Below are 21,015 nucleotides of genomic sequence, written 5' to 3'. Positions count from 1 at the left end.
TCTTTGTTATTTCGTTCCTACAGGACCAAAACACGTAAAATTTTAGTATGACGAAATTGTAAGGATACATACAAGCTTCATACAGGCCAGAAGTGTTCCTAAATGATTCCGAAATCATGATACGAGCTGGCTCTTATTCTACTTCTGTGAAGCATCTGGATGGAAGGGAGGATTTTTCAAGGAATGGACTTCGGTCCTCCCAGAGATCTATCAGGTATGACGTCAGCGTGATGTTTTTACCAATACAACAAGATACATTTAGTTGATGTCGGTCATGGCGTACGATACAGCACAATAATTGTGTCCAATTTTCCTAAAAATGCTAAAGTGAATGCTGTAAAACTGTCAATATATACATTTATTCTCATAGTCATAACATAATCACTCGTACCAGGAAATAACGGGCTTGACCTCTTTACCGATAATCATGTTCCCTGTCACATTCGTACTTCCAGCCAACAGCATTGTTTAAGTTCGAGATTGCAATTCGTAGATTTCGGGATAGCGTCATGTGGTATATTGTCATTTACGGAAATACCTTTTCGGGAAAGCGTTATTTATAGACCACGAAATACAAGAATTGTATTTAATTACTTCAAAGGAAATTGAGAAGGGAAACATGCTTTGTTTTCACGTAATGGTGGTTTACACTTGTTAATTATTCCAATTTAACCAAATAAAGATCAATCGCTCATGACGAAATATTATCCAGTACAATCTTGATAAAGACACCTCATACCATTGTAAAGTATCAGCTTCGCACCTTTCTGTCAAGTCCCATATGCGTTTGTTTGCACGTTGCTGTGCTGTTGCCTTTGTGAACAATGCGAGCACATTAAGCCGTTCACGTCTTTTAAGAGATTCGGAGTAAAATTATGTCAATAATCGTCTGACAAAGAAAATATTTGCCTCTGGTTCCCTCTAAGCAATTTCATTTGCGCAAGGGCCTGTCATTAAACGCGTTTGTCATAAAAACGTTAGGTTAGATGGCTTTAGTTTCGACTTTCACTAAGATTAGTGGAGCCCAACGGGTTTATCGTTGCGGTATATTCCGTAAAGCATAGATGGCTAAGTTATTTAGAACAAATTTTAGATTTCATTTTTTGATTGATTTAACCCTAGGAGAAAGTTTAATAGTACATCTCGTTGAATTGTGTTATACCTTAAAGGACTCCTGGGAAAGAGAACGTGGCAAGCCAAGACCTTACCGACATGCAGAAGTCTGATAAGAAAACAACCACCAAGATGGGAGACTCTAAGAAATCCGATAAGAAGTCGGAAACGAAGATTGAGATAGCCAGTAAGGCAAAGAACAAATTTCTTGACAATCTCTCACGCTTTCAGAGGGAAACGAAGTCGAACAACTCCAAATCCTCATCATTTCAAAGATCCTACCGTAAAGATCCATATCCTGCTGAAGAAGCGCAGCAGCCAATGTCTAACTTTCGAAGATCGTACAGGTATTAGCATGCATTGTTAAAGATTACCTTAAAAATAAATGGTGATTGTCAAATGTTTGTTTTGAACATTTACGTTTACGTACACAGCATACATGATCGAGTGGGTTATAAATAATTTAGTATCACGATTTCTTTTGGTAGTATTAGTACGTTAAACGGCTGTATGTCAATTCAAACGTGCTGTTTGAATGCTTTGTTTTTCGAAGGTCTTAAAATGTTTCTTAAAAATGGTGTGTATATGTAATACTTTCATACGAGAAGTGCTGTTGTGCAGGTCAAGGGGTCGTGTCTGTCTTCTTTAAGTTTTATTTAATGATGTTGTTTCTTTTATAAGGACGTCATAGTGTCTTTAATTTAGAGACCAATAAAATCCTTGGGCTAGCTATTGCCTGAGTATAGGAACAACTATTTGTTCATTTCGTTTGGTGCGCTTTCGTAAATTAGGCATTGGAAGATATTGCTCTTCATTGAGGAGTTTGTCATCTGGCTAATGGTATACGCTTACAACCTGTGCCTCGTAAAGTGTTTCAAATGACTAAAATTAGTCATTTAATGTTGTGAGTTACGCAATTTCCCGAGAGTTGAACGTGGTTTCACTTCAGTGCGTGCTGTAATCTGATCACTGATTTACTTCGAGATCGAAAGCCCACGTTTGCCACCAAATACAAATAAGTCTATTGGCGTCAATAATTCAAACAACAAAGTCTGTGAATCAAGCTCGATTAATAATTAATTGAACATACCTGTACAAAGCAGGTTTGTTTTCTACTTTTTGTATTTCGCGGTACACACAAATTAGATGAAAACAGGACAACGGAACACCGTATTATTGAAGTAGAACAAAGTGGTAATTTATTTTTATAAATAACATGTATAGTTATAAGATAAACACCCAACCTAGAACCTACGATTTTTTTTAGAACCTACTCACCTTAGTCGTAGATTTTCACTGTATAGCCAAGAAAATTCTTCAAAACTACTAACAGCCGCATTTAAGATGCTTTAAGAGGGAAAAGGCTTCTTTATTTACTGCTTCACGCGCATTGATGCCGGTCAAAACGCTTATGGATTAATAACGCAGCATAATGTCCAACACCAAAACTTCACATCAAAATTTGGGTCAAACGTTTGCAACGAGCCAACGATCCTTCTCTAGCATTTTACCACATTTATAATTTGTTTTCCGCTATTGTTTTTATTGTTGTCATAAACTTGACACCAGGCCTTGGAATCGTCTCTCCATGCCCTCAATTCTTTAGGCTTCCTCCTACATTGTTTCCCACAAATATGGTGATCATATAGAAAGAAGACAATTACTTCTACTCAATATAAAACAAAACTATTGCTTATTTTAACACTACTGTTAAACACTACTACTGAAATATTTTTACATGGACTGTTTTTGAAATTTTGAAATTTTGAAAAATGTTGGACTGCAGGCAGGATGACTTTCAAGCTAATGTTCGTTTTAAATATTGTATTTTAACCAAAGCACGGGTCGGTTCGCTGGATGATTTTCTACTGTGTTGTGAGAGCGTGGGGGAGAAATATTTGATATTTTAGTCATGTGGGTCATGTGCCGATGAAGGTAACAGTCACATCGTATTTTGTGGGCTTCATGCCAAAGTTGGCGGCGTTTCTAACTTGATTATTATTAACATCTTAATTATTTGCGGCGCACCTGCAAATATTTTACGGCACACGAGTACACGGTTTTGAAAACCACTGCTATAGTCTAATAATATAATGTCTCAATATCAACAGTATATATATTTCAAACTGACTTTTACTGTTGAATTGTTGCAAATTGCAGATGTTGCATTTTCTTTTACATCTGTTGCTTGCCTTGCTTAACAGCTGCAGGGAATATGAATTATTTAGTTTCCCATGTGTAAGCATGCAGTTGAAATTTTAAATTTCTCTGAAATGAAATTGTCAAAAAGTACACTCTTTCTTTAAAGGTTCAGCATAAGTCTATACATAAATCGTGCAATGTCCTCAACCGGGTATCTGTGACAAGCTTTAATTTCTGTTCCACAATGTATATTTTTAGGGTGCCATCAACGACCCGGCAGCCCAAGGGTCAGAGCCGCTCCCTCCGGCAATCACTGAGGAAGGAACGAATCAGTGACAGCATCGCGAAATTTGAAAGACAATCATCACAGGACGCATTACGTTCTCAACGTCGAGAAACCAATCGGGATGAACTTAAGTCTTCTCTACCGCCATCTGGTGCTGGGAAGATTGCTGATGATGGCTCTAAAACCAGGTATTCTTTCTATACGGTTAAAAAGTAAACTTTTTTGTTTGTTAAACTGTCATGTTATTGTTTTAAGTTTTTTGGCGATGCGTTTTCTATATGCCTTTAATATAGTGGTTATGCCTAATGTGCTTATGATTTTAATATTCGAAAGGACTGATATAGTTGGATCAAAAACGTCTTCTGAAAACTTGGAAACTACCTCGCCATCAGATTCATGTAAGCTGAGTTTGTAGATATGTACAGCTAACAGGTTACGTAACTATCCCATATAATATATGGTAGTATAACTCGGGGAGAGCTTAAATTGCTTTTTTATACCAAATCGTTGCAAGAATGGCGACAACTGCAGAGAACTTCATAATTTATTGAATACTGACATGTTTCGGACCTTAAACTGGTCCTTCCTCGGAGTTCGGACCCCAGTGTTTGTTTTCGTGTTGCGCTACCTGTGGTACAATCTTATCTCTGTGGATGATGTGTTTTCTCGTTTATCACACCTTGTCCTTTATATACTGTACTTAGTGCATTCAGCGACTTACTCTAAGGAAGGACAAGTTTAAGGTCCGAAACATGCCAGTATTCAATAAATTATGAAGTTCTCTGCACTTGTCGCCATTCTTGCAACGATTTGATATAATATATGGTGTATAGTATCCTGTAATCCTATACTAATTCAAGAAGTGTTAAATCCTGGAGTAATCTATAATGATTTGGTATATGCAACACATTGCAATTACCCTATATGGCGATTGCAGTCTGTTACGCTTTATGACATCACAGTTGCAAGTTCAACGCCAGCGGGTTCACCTGAAAATTCTGGTGATACAAGTTCTATTCCAAGCTTGCAACGCAAACAGTCACGTGCCGAGATGGCTGTTGAAAGACACAAGGAGCGCATGCGCAAAGCATCGACATCTTCACCCACTTCTGCATTCACAAGCAAACCGCCCATGACAGTTACAAAGTAAGTAGTATTTGTTTGAAGACCAAATAAAACTTTGGTCATAAATCACGGGTCATTTACGGACTGTAGAAAGCCTATTTCTGTAAACATTTTAAGTGGAGAATGATGTTCGTTACAGTTATAGTTAGTGATAAACATGCAGTGATAGTTTGTTGCGCGTCTTTCGCATTCGTGGTCTTTCAATATCACGTGTATTGGGTTGGCATCTTAAAGGAGATCTGACGACAATTACAATAAAAGTTCGCTTTTGAGCTTGTTCGAACAAAGTTTGTCCTGCCCACCTGGTATTTACGTTCCTATTGTTTTCATTCAAGTTACTGGACAAAGTTTTGGTTACCAACCGCCATAACTTAAATCTCATTCATTCTTCTGTGACTTGCGGTCGCTGTGTCAAATGTAACAACCTTATTCATATGTAAGTTTTGCTTAGATCGAGGCATCGGCATGGCAGTACGGATCCAACACTGGACGTTACAAGTCCAACAAAACTCACCGAACACAGGGACGACAAACCACCCAGTGGATCTCATAGAACAAGAGACGGTATGTTTGCGTTGTGCATGCGCTTTGCGTATTTCGAACTAATGCAGTTGTCAAGAAAATTGGTATGGCATTTTGGCATGTTATAATAGTACGTGCTTGTCCCATGTTGTCTGATGACTTGTCTATTCATAGTCTTTGTTTGGCTCGTTTGTTAACTTGTCTTTAGACTATTACTGCGTCTTTACTTACTCTAGCTTAAAAGTTGATTTTTGATAACGAAAACGATTGGTAATAATCCTGGTGTTGTTTCTAATCAAAGCGTAACTCGAAGTGGACCGCCGGGTAATTGAGTGGGAAAAATCTCTGCTTGCCTTGTTAAAACCAGCTTCGTTTAAAGTGGGGTCACGATGTTTTTTTCTTCAATTACAAGCCGATGTCTTGTATTAGAAGGAACACTTCACTGTTTGCATTATGTATAAGAGTTTCAAATAATTAACATAAAGACGTAAAATGTAAGTTAATAGTTGAATGAATTTAGAAGTTGCCCAAAAATTCATAACTAGGCTTTCCGCTTTCCATCAGTTCCAGGCTTTCTACTTTTCAACTTCAGCCAATTGTAACGAACTACGAAATTTTAAACTTTCCCGTGCTTTAACATTCCTCTGCATTTTGCCTCCTTTGCTTATCTGGTCTGTGCCCTTTCCAACCTTCTCTTGATCTTATTCAGACAATTTGCCTAGCATGGAAATGATTGACGACGAATGGCTCAATTTTATGGATCCTTCTTTAAAAATGGTCATCGATTCGTTAACAGCAGTTGAAGGTGTTAGCATGCTTATAGATTCATAAATCAACACAAGCATGTCAATATTGTGCAACTGACCTCTCCTGGTCAATTGTAATAACTGCGTGTGTTTGACATTGCACTTGAAGCATGTGCGAGTTTCTTTTAGCACGGTCTTGAATATTTTTTATATCACAAACATTGTTTTGCATGGATTAGCGACATTTTTCTTCCGTATTTAGGCTATTGTCACACTCATGATTGTCCGATACGGGGCGGTGTTGAGCAAAGCGAGATTTTTTAAGCTGAGAAAATGCATGTGTTTGAAACTCACCAAGTTTTGTTCACACACATGAGCACTTCAGTTTATTCAAGTTCAGTTTCACTTTAACTAACTGCATTTAATTTTGAAGATGTACCTAGAACACGCTCCAGGAAATCACCTACAATATCCAACAAACAGGACCTTCCCACTGTGGAGCCTGTGCCAGTTACAGAAGGCGCGTCACTTGATGTGACAACGGGTACACCAAAGTCACCGGGTAAAGCATATTCATGTTTCATTAATACATTAATAATGTTATCATTTTTCTGAAGTTCCTTGTAATGGTAACATCGTATATATTTTTGGCCCGAATTATATACAGCGGAAATCCGCTATAATTATTATGGTATCAGTTTTACCGACATTGGACAATTAAAACTTTGTATAAACTCGAATGGTTCACTTCAGCTCGGAGTTAATGAATTTTCGCTACAATTGTGGCAAAGAGTGCATTTCTATATATTGGCAAGACTGTTTTTACGTCGTTGACGTATGCCAAACGACTTCACGGTCATATTTTATTTATGATTAGGCCATTACTAATTCAAGTTTTTCGCACACAAAATGTGGTGTCACGGTGGCGATAGTAATTTTATATCTTATGGTGGCAGAATCAGTTAGAAAAGGTTCTTTCTAAAATGTGCTTATAATCGGCCAAAAACCGATTTCAGTCGAAGGTTAATTAGTCTTTTGTGATGTCAGATCTTTTAAATCTTTTGTCTAGTCTTTTCTAAACTTCCACAAGTGTCATTATGACATCTAAGTACGCCCTCATTTCAATTAAGCGCCGCTACAGTATTTTTAACATAGCGCCAAGTTAGCGTTTCAAAGTGATGGTTAACTCTTTCGGTTACTCAAGCATAAACAGGAATATTTGGTAAATGGTTCTCTTACCAGATTTCGAAACAGAAGTGACAGATTTAAAAACAAACCTACTTAGTTTTAGCGTTAGCATCGTATAATCATTGATAGATTACGCTAACCTTTCCTTTTTAGCCAAAATCTGGCTTTGCTTAGTGTTACGCAAATAAATTGCAGCGTTTAAGACATTTTTTTATACTTGAAGCGTTAAATAAGAAGGCAGACTACATTAAAGGGTTAATATTTTTCATATTTGTTGGTTTTTGCCAACGTAATGTGATTTGTAAATAGCCGAAGCTCGTAATGACATAATCACCGTGCTTCTGGCTCTCATGATTACTGTACATTTAAGTGCGATCACGTATGCTTTGCCACACACAAACACACAGTAGCAATACTTAATAAATAGGTTCAGAATAGGTTTGCTGACTTTGAAATAGATTACTGTCTAGGCTTAAGTCAACATAGACGTGAATAACCAGCGCCGACTATTCATCATTCAAATTGTAACGGAAGACTTATCTTGCATAACCTATAACGTAACGTGGTTACAGCAGTAAAACTGAAATCAAGTGACAAGAATTATATTTTTACAGCACACAGTTTAACTTAAGTACTCATTAAACCGGTTTTAGAGCCTGTTGGCCAGTCGTTACTTTATTGAGTCAAGAGCGCAGAAGCGCCGTCTGTTTCAACCTTGTAAGACAAAATTGAGCCTGACTCATAGGCGTGATCTATGTAGACTTGGACGAAAATACATTTTCGCATGTGGATATAAAATCCCCAGCCATAACGCGCAAGTCTGCTGCAAAGCACGGATACAAGCGAGTCCGGACAGCTGCAGCCACACCAATTTCTAACAACCATAACGGTAAGTAATTTAATGTACAAATGTGTCGGGTTTGAAAGCAACCGAACTTCAGGTAGAAAGGCCGTAGCATTTGCGTTATATATTTTATCTAAATATCCTGTACTTTATTATAATATTTCATTGTCATATTTATTGTCATAATTTGAATTTCGGCAATTTCTTCCGATTATCGTGTTGAAGTTTTTGTTTCTCGAGCAGAAGTGCTATCGGCTATTGTTACATTATACCTGTTTAAGACAATCGATGGCTTATTCTTAATGACGCAGCGAACAACCTTTCCGATATTATAACCGTAACCCAATAGCTTACACTTCTGGAAGTCCCGTATATTGCGAGGTATAATAAAGGATTTCGTGTCATAATGATATCACCCAGACGAAGAATGTTGTTGTTTACGTGGTTCCATGTCTTTTGTGCCGCACCTACTGTGTCGGTGTACACTGTACAGTCACATAAGCTCTATTTTTGTCTGATTGATCGTAATAAGCTTCTATTGGTCCTCAATTGCAGCAACGTCATAGTCATTGGTTATCAGTAGGCGTAGCTTTACCGTATACGTCCACCAACAGACAAAATGTTTTATACATAAGGCCGTCAACATCATCGTCGCCCGATACCAGCTGTAATTTGCGGTGTGCTTCCATAAAAGCCCTTGCCAGTACATTATCTTGTTTTGTTGGTGTGGCTTTCTTGACGACGGGTTTGTTTTGGTTAAACGGCTTACGTGACATGCGAATAGGCCTCTGTTTGTTTACCATTATTAAGATTTCTCTTGTATCGTTTACGTTTCCTTTCCAGTTACGCGTCTGTTTGACCCCTGTTTGTAACCTTACGCTTTTCAGTTTTTACTAATCTATTTCTGAGCCCTGCTGCGGTTTTGCTTATACAGTATTCAGGCCAACAGTTCACGGCGTATCATAGCATGTTCATTCATTAATATTAAATCTTGTTCAAGTTTCGTGTTCTACACAGGCTAAGGATCGTTGACGTAATTTACTTGTATGTTTTAGCTACTACTGCGACCGCCACAGCGGGCGAGACTGGTGATTCATCGTCATTTTCCAAAAAGCATCATCATTCGGATGATGTAAGGCCCGCGGAAATCGAAGGGTTGTTTCAACCGCTCAGTGACATAGCTGAGCCTGAGCGCTTCGTGATTTCTAACGACTTCCAAACGCAAAAAGCTGGGTTGAAGGCAACCTCAAAAGCCGACCTTGTTATCTCATTACCTCCCGCGGTCAGCAAGAGCAGTCACACCGGTTTGAATGAAAAAGATATTTCATTGAAACAAGGTCAGCCAAGCCCTCCCATTCAGACTGTAAAAGAGAACGGCCTGTACGACAACGTAACCAGATCGACTAGCCAACTACCAGAAGAGCTAGCGGACGGTTCTATAGTCACAAAAAGACGTTCGCGAAGACGCAAGCGCGCAGAAGCAAACGGTGCTGATTCCGACATTAACTACAACGCCGACGAAGCCATCAACACGTTCAGGCGTTTGTCCGAGGAAATAGAAACTATCAAGAACCGTGGATTTAGGCAGAGCCTGGCAGACAGCAGCAATCGCAAAAGCATCATCGCAACCACAACGCCGAGTTCATCTCAAGTTGAATCCACTTTGGACACCAAGGGAAGTCCAGCGGATGTCATACCAGAAATAGAGCTCCCCGAGTCAATGGTAATATCTCTTGCTTCGAGCAAACCAGTAACAGGAAGTAGTTTGTCAACCGGAAATACGTCACAATCAAGAGAAAAAAGCAAAGGGGAGAGCGCAGCGCCTACCCAGTTAGCTCACATACGCAACAAAGAAGTAGAAAAGTTCGAGCCTAAACAAATCTGTACTGAAAAAACGAAGAAAAGCGCCGACACCGCTTTAAATTCCCCAATTGAGCCTGTTACTGTATCGATTCCAGAGAGTACGAAAACAGCTGAACCCGGCGTAACTGGAACAACCGATTTTTCTCAGCCCTTTTCGTCTGAAATAGACTACTGTCCCGAAAGTCTTATTATTACTGCTCATGTACCAGCAGCAACACCTGTTCCGAAGAAAACCGTAGAAGACGAGGGCCAGCACGAAACGAAAGAAATGTCTGTAGTGGCTAAACCTATTTCAACCCAAAACAGCGGATTTTCAAAGTTTCGCCGCTTATCTCAAGCGCAGCGTAAGGAGAGACTCAGGCAAGCTGTACTTAAGTACAGAGCGGATTCATCTTCATCTGATAACGATTCGATCTTTTCTGATGCTGACAGCGATGGGAGTGATATTGACGTGGCTTGGCTCGAGGACGGGGTAAGTTATGACTACCTTTGTGTTGTGCTCTTTATGTGTGTTACTCATACGAACCGGTATCTTTATGACGTAGACTGTAAAGTCAACTTTATATTCATTCTATTAGGTGATAATTTGCTAAAATTGATTTGCTTTTAAGTCCTGTTTTGTTTGTTATATTTTGTTATAATGAAAAGCTTTTTCATCAAAACAACCCTACACGACTGAGTTTGATGCCCTGTACAGTAGTCAGTATAGGCCATACTCATACACTCTTCGTGCTTCAAATTAGGTAAACACAGGACGTAAATAAACCTAGCTTGGTGTGGGTACCGTTGTTAATTACTTCCTGGCATTACCTATGATGACAAAATTACGATGATGCTACAATCAGTGACATGTTTTATTGTCGTTTTTATGGGTTCTTCGAATGAATTAAGCAGGAAATTATGTAATCCTTACTAAATCAAAACAGTGCTTACTTAAGCATTATCACTTTTACACACCTTCGCTGATCACATTTTAGCAACGTATTTAATTTCACCACTGGGCTATTTTTCATTCATTTTCTGTCACTTTATGTGAGCGTGCTCTACTTTAGATAGATTTCAACATCGTGTCATATCACGTTTAATTCGGACATTCAGAAAATGTCTGACTTGGTAGCTACACGTATAATGTAGTTCAATTCGTCATGTGATGCGTTTTGTGCTGACTGACTAGCTAGAGCTTACATAACATCACTTCCCTGATTATTCCAGTCCACGTTGACAGTATTATGTTGCATGAACGGTTTTCTCAAATTTTCGCTTCCTGATTTATCAGTTAACGTCAAGGGCCACTTGTTTTAGCCATCTTTGTCAATCACCGCCCTTGGACGCTCACATCTTCCTGTTGTTTTACAGGCGAGCGACACCTCTTCCTCTTCGGCTTCCAAAGGCAAGAAAACGTTGCCTTCGTCTACTTCCCTATCTACAAAGGAGCGCAGCCACGTCCGTGATGACGCCATCGCTTCGTCATCGAAGTCGAACACCAATAACAACGCGTCTACGTTGCACGACACCCCTAAAGTCGGAAACATGAAGGCAATTTGGGAGACCAAATCGGAGGAGAAACGAAAACCAGTCCGCTCTTCATCTCCTCCAAATGATCTTATTGAGATTCGGGGTAAGGTCGGGGAAACGAAAGCGGCCTGGGGCTCCCAAACCACCCCCGATTCAACCCCGGTAAAAGAACGTCGTCACACGTCGTTCGAGGAAGAGAGTCGAGATGAAGATGCAAAATCGGAGAGTAATGATGCTGATACTCCGAGCGTGGGATCGATGCGCTCATTGTGGGAGAATAAGAAAACGAAGAAATTGACCGGATATGACGCAAAGAAGGATGGTGCTTTCGATCCCCAAACAATGGGTCGATTGCATGGGGCAAAGGCACTTTTTCGAAATCTTGGAAAACGAAACGGGGATGATTTTGAATCACCTCGGAGAAGCAATCTTGAACTTTCGTCTAAAAGCGACACTACCAGCGTCAGCAATGTAAAGGATGTGTTTGAGAGCAAGGCACATTCTCCGGTGGTGACCCCTAAGCGGACACCATCAAAACTCCCCAGTAAACCCGAAACCCCCGTGAAAACCCCAACCAACGGCCACGGCGTGGATGACGCTTTCGAGTCCGAGGAGAGTTTGTCCGATGTACCCACAATATCGTCTACGTCATCCTCTGATGACGAAGAACCAGCACCTGCCGAACCACAAGTAAACAACATGCGAGCAATGTGGGAAAGGAAGACAAGCCAGAGAAGGCAGGAGCGCCCAGAAGTAACAAGAAAAGTGTAAGTGTTCGGTCATAGAAAATGTGCCGTTTTCGCTTCTATAAGATTTCTTCTAAGATCCTTTATAGTCTTGCTATGTACTTGCAGGACATAGGCCAGGGTGCCCAGTTAACTGAATTTTTTTATTCCAGGTCGCTTCAGGATCTAATTAAGGAAAGCGTCGCAACCGTCGAACCGGATTTAGCCAATGTACATGAAGCTGAAGACGTCTTGGATAAGCAAGCGACAGACGACGAAGATGAAGACGAAAGGTAGATAGAAAAGATACTAACACTAACATTGTTAGTCAGGTTTAGTTAGACAGTTGAGGGTCTCGCGGATTAGTCTATTATATATCTCATGCGTTTTCGTACTTTTTTGCTGCCATATCTTTTGTGCAAACGAGTTGTTTTTGTTTTCCGCTGCGTCATCGTGATTTCAGTTGAACTTTGACCTTTTCCATACTCAAGTCGTCATCATGCAAGCTTAAAGACGTCTGAGGAATAGTAAAACGACTATTTCATCCTCTATGTTTGTAATGGAAAACTCCACTGGTTCTGTACAGCATGTCACGTGTTTCAGGCGTGCGACAGCGCATTTCAGCCAGTTTTCTTATTAACAAATCCGGGATTTGTTTTTAAATTTATTCAAAATTATTTGAAATCCCCCGCTTCTAAAACCTCTACCGGAAACTGACTGGCCGTCATTCAACACAATCCATTTGTCGTATAACCTTATTTTCAAAAACATAAAGAACGGAATAGCTAAGCAATGATATGCTTTGCATATTTATCATGTACATATTGCCTGTATTAACCGCTATGCCATCCCACCGAAAACTTACGTTTCAATGCAATTTACACGCATTATGTTACTACTTACTGTTTTTCAAGTTACTTCATTGTCGTATTGTACAAGTTATTACGTGGCAGGCCCGTATAGTGTACAGGCTTGTGACATCGCTTTCACAACGCTATAATCACTTAACCGTTTCCGCATCACGTTTTCGAAGCAGACTTTGACTCATTAATTGAGAGATATGAAAATACGACCTCGTTGCTTTTAACATATATAGGTAGAAGATACCTAATTTTTGTCTTGTCTAATCTCCAGTTTAGAACCTTTCAAATTGCTAACATTTTTATAACACGTTGTGCAAAAGTCAACATACATATTGAAAACTACATAACTAGCCCGATGGCCAATATGTACAGTGTATACATACTTTGTTATAGAAGTGATGTCTGCAGTTGCTGTAATCGTGCTTTTCTAGCCTTTTAGCCCCAACATATTTTGACTGGCAGTGTTATACCTATAATTCTACATGATACTATGATTATTTTTAGATTTCAACGATATTCGTAGTGGGTGCAATCATCTGTTCTTCACTTAACTAATTTTCCATGTAAATTACAAAATCAGGTAGTTTTCTGTGAACGAAAGTCACTTTTTCTGTTAATTTTCATCACTTTGCTTTTCGATGTGCGTTTGTTTTTTCATCAATTCCCATTCCTACCTTTGAATTGTGACCAAACCAAAATCCTGCAAAACATTCTTTCGTCGCCCAGTCTACAAATATGTCCAGGAATGCTTGTAAACCCGGAAATGAACGTCAAAACATTCTCACAGCAAGTGCGGCTTGGAATTGAAAATTCCACATTACATCAGTTTCCTTGTTAAGTGTTACAAATTACTATACTTGTGAATTAATTGAGTATTGTTGTTCAGTACGCGTTCCATTGTGATAATCACTATTTAGATTGTTCGTAGCTTCAAATCCAATCAAATTGCTATTTTTTTTAATGTGCAGTTCTGTTTTCGTTCGCTCTATGCTAAATAGTTTCAGTGTCGTTCGCTTGTTGTTACATCCAACTACAGTATGTCATACAATAAAAAAGAACCAACGGTCTTGCTTACGACACTACTTGAATGCGTAGAAAGACAGGCGACAGGATAAGTTGAGGTTACGGTAATGTATTCAACATGGTTTGGCTTAATATAATGTAAACTTTGAAGTTGGGCATTTTCCGTTTGTACCTTAATTTTGACTTGTTTGCTCCCTAGCGGGTGGACGTATACCTGTGCTAACCGCTTGGTAGCGCTAACGAGATGCTTAACCGGTTGACTTTTTACGGTGGAACAGAAAAGCTGCATGGTTTTGAAAGCTAAACAATTGATTGTTGCATTAAATAAAAGGCGTTTTCATGATATTTTAAAGTCTACAAACGCCTAAGCGAACATCAGTCGCCAGCGGAGCAAATTCACGAGCCAGTAGGCTCAGGGTTGAAATCGATCTTGCTGCTGTTGGTAAAGCTTGAATGGCGCAAAGGTTAGCGCGATTGACTCCTACGTTATGAGTTGTAAGGTTTGATTCTGACACGAGTTTGAAAGTTTTATCTGGCTTGAATTGTTATGAGTTTTTATAACAAGGTAGTGCCACAGCACACGCAGCAAGAGCATATTTTTGCGTAGATATCTGAAATCCTGGGTTTACACGAACTAACCAGATTCAAAAAGTAAAACATCCATCAGTCAAGATGTCGAAGCTGTGCTGGATGAGATGTTACTAAAGGCACTGCAAAGCTTTGGGAAGAGGCTTCAAATTAGTGTTTGGGAAGAGGGGCGTCATGTGCATGCGCGATATTATTTTTTTAAATCTAATAAGCCGTGTACATGTCAAGATGGCATGAAAATACTTTCCGTTTAACGCACCTACCAATTATCTTTAAATTACATTGAGTTGTTCAGTTTTCAAGAAATGCGTTTTTTTAGCTCTACCCCATATTATGAGCTTTTAGCTCTTTACCATGGTATACACGATATCTTGATCTTGGCCATCTCTTAGTAAACCCGATGAAGCAAGCTTATGCTTGCGAAGACATTTTAAAAATATCTTCTAGTTAGATAATGTTGGAAACGCATTTTGTTGTGCAGTTGTACAATGTCAACAGTCTACAATGGTCAAGCCTGGCCATAAAGCTTTTAAAAAACCGTAATATGTGCTAAGATGAAAAGCACGGAACCTAGACCTAGAGATGCCGCATTGAAAGCTTTTAATTTCACGCTTTAAATTGCCATAAGAATGGTATACAGTTTCCTAAACGCCATAAAAGTGGTCCTGTTACATTGTAATGAAGTTCGCTCCATTCCTATTCTTTTGTTCATACGACATCGACACACCAGTTTGCTCGTTGCGTTGTCAAATCTTGTCATATACCTCTTGTTTGCCTTGCTCGCAACCAATGTTAGATGAGCGGTACTATGGTCAAAATTGTCATTGATAATTAATTAAGCAATTGATGTTAAAAGCGCTTGGGTTCGTATAACATAGATGTATCTTAACTTTACGGTTTGTTTGGGTGTAGAGCACTGATAGCACATACTGTAGCTTATAAGTTGACAGAACAGCATTAAATTTGATTTTGCGTAATTGATAGTCGATCTGCTCAAACTAAGACTTCGTAACACTTCTGGAAGATTTAGCTGATTTGCTTAAGGAGTTCGACTGAAATGGCGACATAACTAACCTATTAAGATTTGAGGAAGTGTTAAACATGATGGAAACTTACCATAAGAATATAACAGCCTTCCTTACAACCAAGGCGTTCCCCTTAACCCGTATCTTTACATTATCAATAGCTCTCGTGTGTTGATGAGGAAGTTTCTACAGATTTAAGAGCGGTTTGATATCGACAATTATTTGAGAAGCAAACACGAAATACCATGTTTAAACTGATCGCGGATGTGATCTATTATTATCTGTCTGTGCGCTATGGCCAACATGACAAACAATAAAAAATCTAAAGTTTTAGCCTTTTGTGGTTTAAAAAAAATAAACGCCAAAGTGGATAAAGACTAGACCTAATGCATTTTCACTGTGTCAGCTGTACTGCTATAGGGCTTCTTTAATCAATACACAAAATACTAAAAATCTTTGGTGCAGAACAAAAATTGTATTTTTGGTAATAAATTGTAAAAAGAAACGATGGACGATACAACACAAATACCAGTTGCACTTACCAGGCATGTGGGTTGATTTTGCATGAAACAGTTTATTTTGCACAATATTGTTAAGGAAATCAGCAGTATTCTGTTCGATGCTCTAAACTTTCAATTTTAATTTCAGTCCACCTGCAGTTCAAGATCAAGACGAACTTCCGCCAGCAAACGTTTCTGTGTTCAAAAAACCAGCAAAGCCATCACAAAAGTCAGCTATACAGGTGAGGTGCATGAATTTCCACATCGACAGAATAATGAAAGCATTGTTTTAAAGTGTTTAGTGTTTACCAAAACCTATGACGAAAATTGTCAATTTTAGAGTAAAATTTCGGCCCGAAAGAAGAAACGCACTCAACGATCGATGACGCAACCAATCACGGGTGATGACGTCACTACTGCAAAGGAACGAGTTCGTGAACAAACGTAAGTCTCTTGCTTCTTAATCATAAAATAAAATGTGTCCAACACAGCTAAAACATGGCCCCAAACATAACCACTTTGGCTGGGTAACTTTATTTACCTATTTCGCGTATAACTAACGTAATTGCTACCAGCCATTGTTGGTAGTGATCCCACCGAATCCTTTAACAACCACTCTTATTGTGACACCTTTTCCAAATATTGAAACCTGATACCTCGTCGTCGGTATCGCGACTGTTTTCAAACACTTCAGATCAACATAGATAAAGATATGACACTGAAGTGTGTGAGACTGAATTAGGGTTTAGGTGTGGGCTAAGCGAGCAAGCACGTAATCCTGATACTGTGCGTCGTGCAAGGCGCTCAAATTTCTCATGTTTCTACGTTTGCAATGTTTTAATTAGACTGACCTAATTGTAACTCGTCAAGTAACGGGGCTCAATTGAAAAACTTCATGGCGGTATCAAATAAATTCATTCGGGTTCGTAAACTGTATTTGCCAAAGTACTGTATGTGCCCCTGGTAACAACAAAACCCTGATTAAATCCAGCAAAGTCTTTATACATTTATGCTTTCTACTGTTAAATGTTTCCAACAGTGAATGATTTAACGGTGTTTTATTTTCGCCAATCATACCCAACGCTTTGTTGTAATGACGTAATGCGCTCTTCAAAGCACTTGTTCAATGACAAGCGATTATATGGGGTCGTTAACACAAAGCACTTTTTACACCCTCCTCGCTTAAGGTGACGTAACAGGCCAAATATAGGACCCTCTCGCTAGATGTAAAAGTTAAGAGAAGTGTTTTCCACGGTTCAGTTGGCTTTTCCTGTGCATATTATTAAATTTGGTCAACTTTTATAGCACTATGTTAGTGTCAGCGTATGTTAAAATCACATTGTCTGTGAATTTATGGTATCGCTGTTGTAAAACGTACGTTGGTAAACTTTCTCCCCTTCGCTGTTGTCACTCGATCTTGTTATAGCTACCCATTTTGTTAGTTATTAGTGCTGGCGTTGTAAATAGATTTTGGAAACTCAACTGTCGTTTGTTCCCATTAACCAGTGCAAGTTACCCCGATGAAGCACTGTATTTACATTTGTATATGAGCTCGCATTGTCCTACAATCGCTCACGTGGAGTACCATTTTAAGTCACGTGGTATCATTTGAATCTGTTTGTACTGCGCCATCGAAACCCACACACTTGGGACAAGGGGCCTATTTAGTCCGTGTTTTAGGTGTTGTGGAGGATGTCGTATTATGCGCCGGAAGCATTGGGTTATGAATATATTATATTAAGCAGACAGTTGCAGCTTCATGTATTGTACTTCAAGTAACGTACAGATCAACGTATAGATCAGTTTTCAGAAATCACCCACGACGTTTGGTGTGTGTTTAAAAAGTACTGTTGATCATAAATGAAAAGCCTCAGACACTATAGTGTCAAATTTTGCTCTAGGTTTTACAACATGCTGCACTTTCCAGAAGGTGCCATGTTATACTTAATCGGCCCGATTGAAGCAAGGTGTGCGGTGTTGTCATTGCCTGTCAGTCCGTGACTGCTAGTTTAGCTGAAAACTTTTAATAAGCGTAAAACTTTTCCGTGTTTACCAGGGACGTGGCACAGCGATGCCGCAGCATTCAGCAATAAGACGCTCAGCTTCCAACCCGGGATGTTTGTGTTTAATCAGTATATTGAAGGCAGAATCTACCCTGGGTCACAATAACTTCAGCGTTATGGTGTAACAGATTTACGTATTAATAAGTTAGCCCCCCAAAGTTTTAGATTCTTTTTGTCTTACTCTAAAACGTGGGCAAACAATCTGACGCAGATTCATGTGAACAATGAACGTTGCATATGATTTGGCTTCTTCAATGCTTTAGAGCTCCAACACAAAGCATTACTGGATATGCTTCGTGGTCAAGGTGAAGTGATAGCTCAAACTTCGCAACTCGACTTTCTCACCAGTCTTGTTATCGTGGTTCGTGACTAATTTTAATTATCTGCCAAATGCAACTTAATACGGCGTAAACCAAAACACTCGACCCTTTATAAAAGAGACAAGAGTGAGTCACAAGGTAGCACCGTCCTTAATCCTTAACTGAAGATCATTTCGTTAATCGTTTCGGCAGAGCTGGTTAAGTGGACTCTCTTTTGCGTGTATTTTGGTTTTAAAAATAAACGCTTTCGTCATCCACAGACTTTGTTATGACTAACGTCACCCATATTTGTAAACAATGTTTATAGCCTGGTATAGTGTCATGTTTTATAGGGTCAGCATTTATAGAAATTGACAGATATCGCATTTAATTGGCTCCTTGAAGGTGAAACTATAGATAAGAAGGCGTATATTTTCTTTAGAATGATATTTACCAACCAACATATGACAGGTTGGAATACAAGCCACAACCAACTGTAAATGGAATTGGTTCGTTTTAAGAAATTAGCGATCACATAATACCAGCGAAAGTAGGAACCGTTTATATGAGACAGCGTTTGATGACGAAAATTAGATTAAAGATTAGACGATCAGTTACCGTTGTTAACTTTCAATTCAAACACTATAAAGTAGACATGCTTGTAAAGTATAATGTACCAGAGCAGAAAACGTAATGCAATCTATCACGTTAACCGAAGTTCGTTATTTCGAAGTGAAATGCTCGCCTTCTGCGGTTTAATTAACAAAATTTGGTGCCAGCACGGTCGTGTTTTCATTTCCCAGTTTGCCGGACAGAGCTTTGTATTTGTATTGGTTTAGTTTAGGTTGACCTTGCGTTACGGTTTGCAATATATTGATGCAATCCAGGGCTATCGAAATATTTTGTTTAACCTTGTCAGCAAATGCTTAATGTGTACACAAGCCTACAGACCCAGGTAGCCCCGAGGGATCGTGTTACGGAGTAATAATTTCTTTCAGCTGTCACTACCTGCCTTTCAGCTGATGATATTAAACGTGCAGCTTTAGGGTAGCATCAGCTATTCCCAATGAACCACACTTTAAGTCCGTTTTTAAAGAATACAATCGTTTATTGAGAGTCTTTTTTTTTAATGTGTCTGCAGTTTGCAAAGTGAATCACGCAAACGATTAGCAAGAGGAAAACGCTGTGATTCAGGCGGTAAGCTGTAAGTGCAATATTACCATTTACTCTGAGCTTGCTTGGTCTTGCGACACCCATGCTTATACGTTTACGTATTACATTGCGCATGACATTTGCTATTGATAGCGCCAGGTGTGCAGGTTAGACTTCAATCGACTTCCACCAATTGATAAGTTGTGCAAGGGCAGTAACTAATCTTACCGAACGCTAGCAAATTCTTACAGATTTCGTTCGCACCGAAAGATTACTTGCGCTAGTATCACTGCAATGAGTAATTAAAAGAAGTATACAAGTTACTTATGCACGCATGTAAACTTGTGTTGTTTTTGAATGTTTGGCGAACCATTGCACTACGGTTCATCGGCGAAATTCTTAGTCTTGTCTTGAAATTGCTGTAAAGTTATGTTTCGAGAGAGACCCTTTGGACACTTTTTCTATTTTTTGACTTACCTTGACAATAATTACCAGTGGCTTGTGTCAAACACAATTTTCTTGTACGTGGCGCCAGTTAGTTGTTTATGAATTTAAGTACAATAAGCTTTTATCGAAACAACTGTTTTGATGTTGTAATTGAATTATGTTTAAGGAGGGCTTCGTCTGCTAATAAAGGCAATCAGTGTCTCTCAGATGACAACTTCGCTTATGTCAGAAAGGGCTTTTAAACCACAGTAGTTGTTGTTATGTTACAGCTATTTTATTTAAGTTAGAAAAAGTTTAGAAGGGACTTGTGTCGCCGTACATACGCTTTACGTAACTTTAATGTAACTTTGACGAAGGTTAGCTTCATTTAAACTGTTGCTTATGAAACCAGGATAGTTTACTTCAAATCTTGAAAGGCGCCCATATAATTTCATCAAAGAAACAAGATTAAAGCGAGAACAAGATCAAAAATATACGACCATCAAGGAAAGCAATAAGACCAAGAGCATATTTAGGGTTGTTTAGTATGGAAAAGATACAATAGTTTATTGCTTTGATGGTTTTATTCAGGCTATTTCAACTTATTCCAGTGAAGTTACAGTATTATTATATTCTTGATCGAGAAAACGCGTCTTCATCTTTGAGCTGATGGACAAGACTAGTTTTGGTTGGGGGCGTCGTTGTAAGTTAGTGGGTGCTATATAGCAGAAAAGCTCTTCATCAGGTCGTCACAGAAACGTTTTGTTTGGTTACGCCCCGTTGATGACACAGATCGTTAAATCTATCATGCTTCGATATGACTTTATGTGACAGCGTCTGATTCGTGGAACTCCAACGACGATATTGATAAAAAAACAAACAAACGACGCTTTTTGCAATCGAGTTACGTCGATAAACGGTAAAAACACTTTTGCAATGTTTTTCAGTTATCTTTCCGCTTTCCAGTGAACTAAATACCCTTTTTCTAATAATAAACTTAGCGAATA

General features: G+C 39.0%; 1 protein-coding gene across 2 annotated transcripts in view; it reads left to right on the top strand.

The window, feature by feature from the left end:
• Window positions 1-21,015, top strand: part of LOC143469860 (uncharacterized) — a 32,973-nt gene continuing 11,958 nt past the window's right edge. Inside the window, exons 1-14 of one of the 2 annotated variants that reach the window (XM_076967719.1) lie at window positions 1-214; window positions 1,170-1,460; window positions 3,514-3,729; window positions 3,875-3,939; window positions 4,504-4,687; window positions 5,118-5,230; window positions 5,898-5,993; window positions 6,368-6,496; window positions 7,883-8,011; window positions 9,022-10,301; window positions 11,186-12,111; window positions 12,243-12,362; window positions 16,217-16,310; window positions 16,409-16,512. In XM_076967719.1, coding sequence (XP_076823834.1) covers window positions 117-214; window positions 1,170-1,460; window positions 3,514-3,729; window positions 3,875-3,939; window positions 4,504-4,687; window positions 5,118-5,230; window positions 5,898-5,993; window positions 6,368-6,496; window positions 7,883-8,011; window positions 9,022-10,301; window positions 11,186-12,111; window positions 12,243-12,362; window positions 16,217-16,310; window positions 16,409-16,512 — 3,845 coding nt within the window. In that variant the 5' untranslated portion in view covers window positions 1-116. The remainder of the gene's footprint in view (window positions 215-1,169; window positions 1,461-3,513; window positions 3,730-3,874; window positions 3,940-4,503; window positions 4,688-5,117; window positions 5,231-5,897; window positions 5,994-6,367; window positions 6,497-7,882; window positions 8,012-9,021; window positions 10,302-11,185; window positions 12,112-12,242; window positions 12,363-16,216; window positions 16,311-16,408; window positions 16,513-21,015) is intronic. The other variant, XM_076967720.1, reaches the window with a different exon arrangement.

The sequence above is a fragment of the Clavelina lepadiformis genome, chromosome 8 (assembly GCF_947623445.1).
Source record: "Clavelina lepadiformis chromosome 8, kaClaLepa1.1, whole genome shotgun sequence".
Taxonomy (NCBI): Eukaryota; Metazoa; Chordata; class Ascidiacea; order Aplousobranchia; family Clavelinidae; genus Clavelina; species Clavelina lepadiformis.
This window is presented reverse-complemented; position numbering and strand designations above follow the sequence as displayed.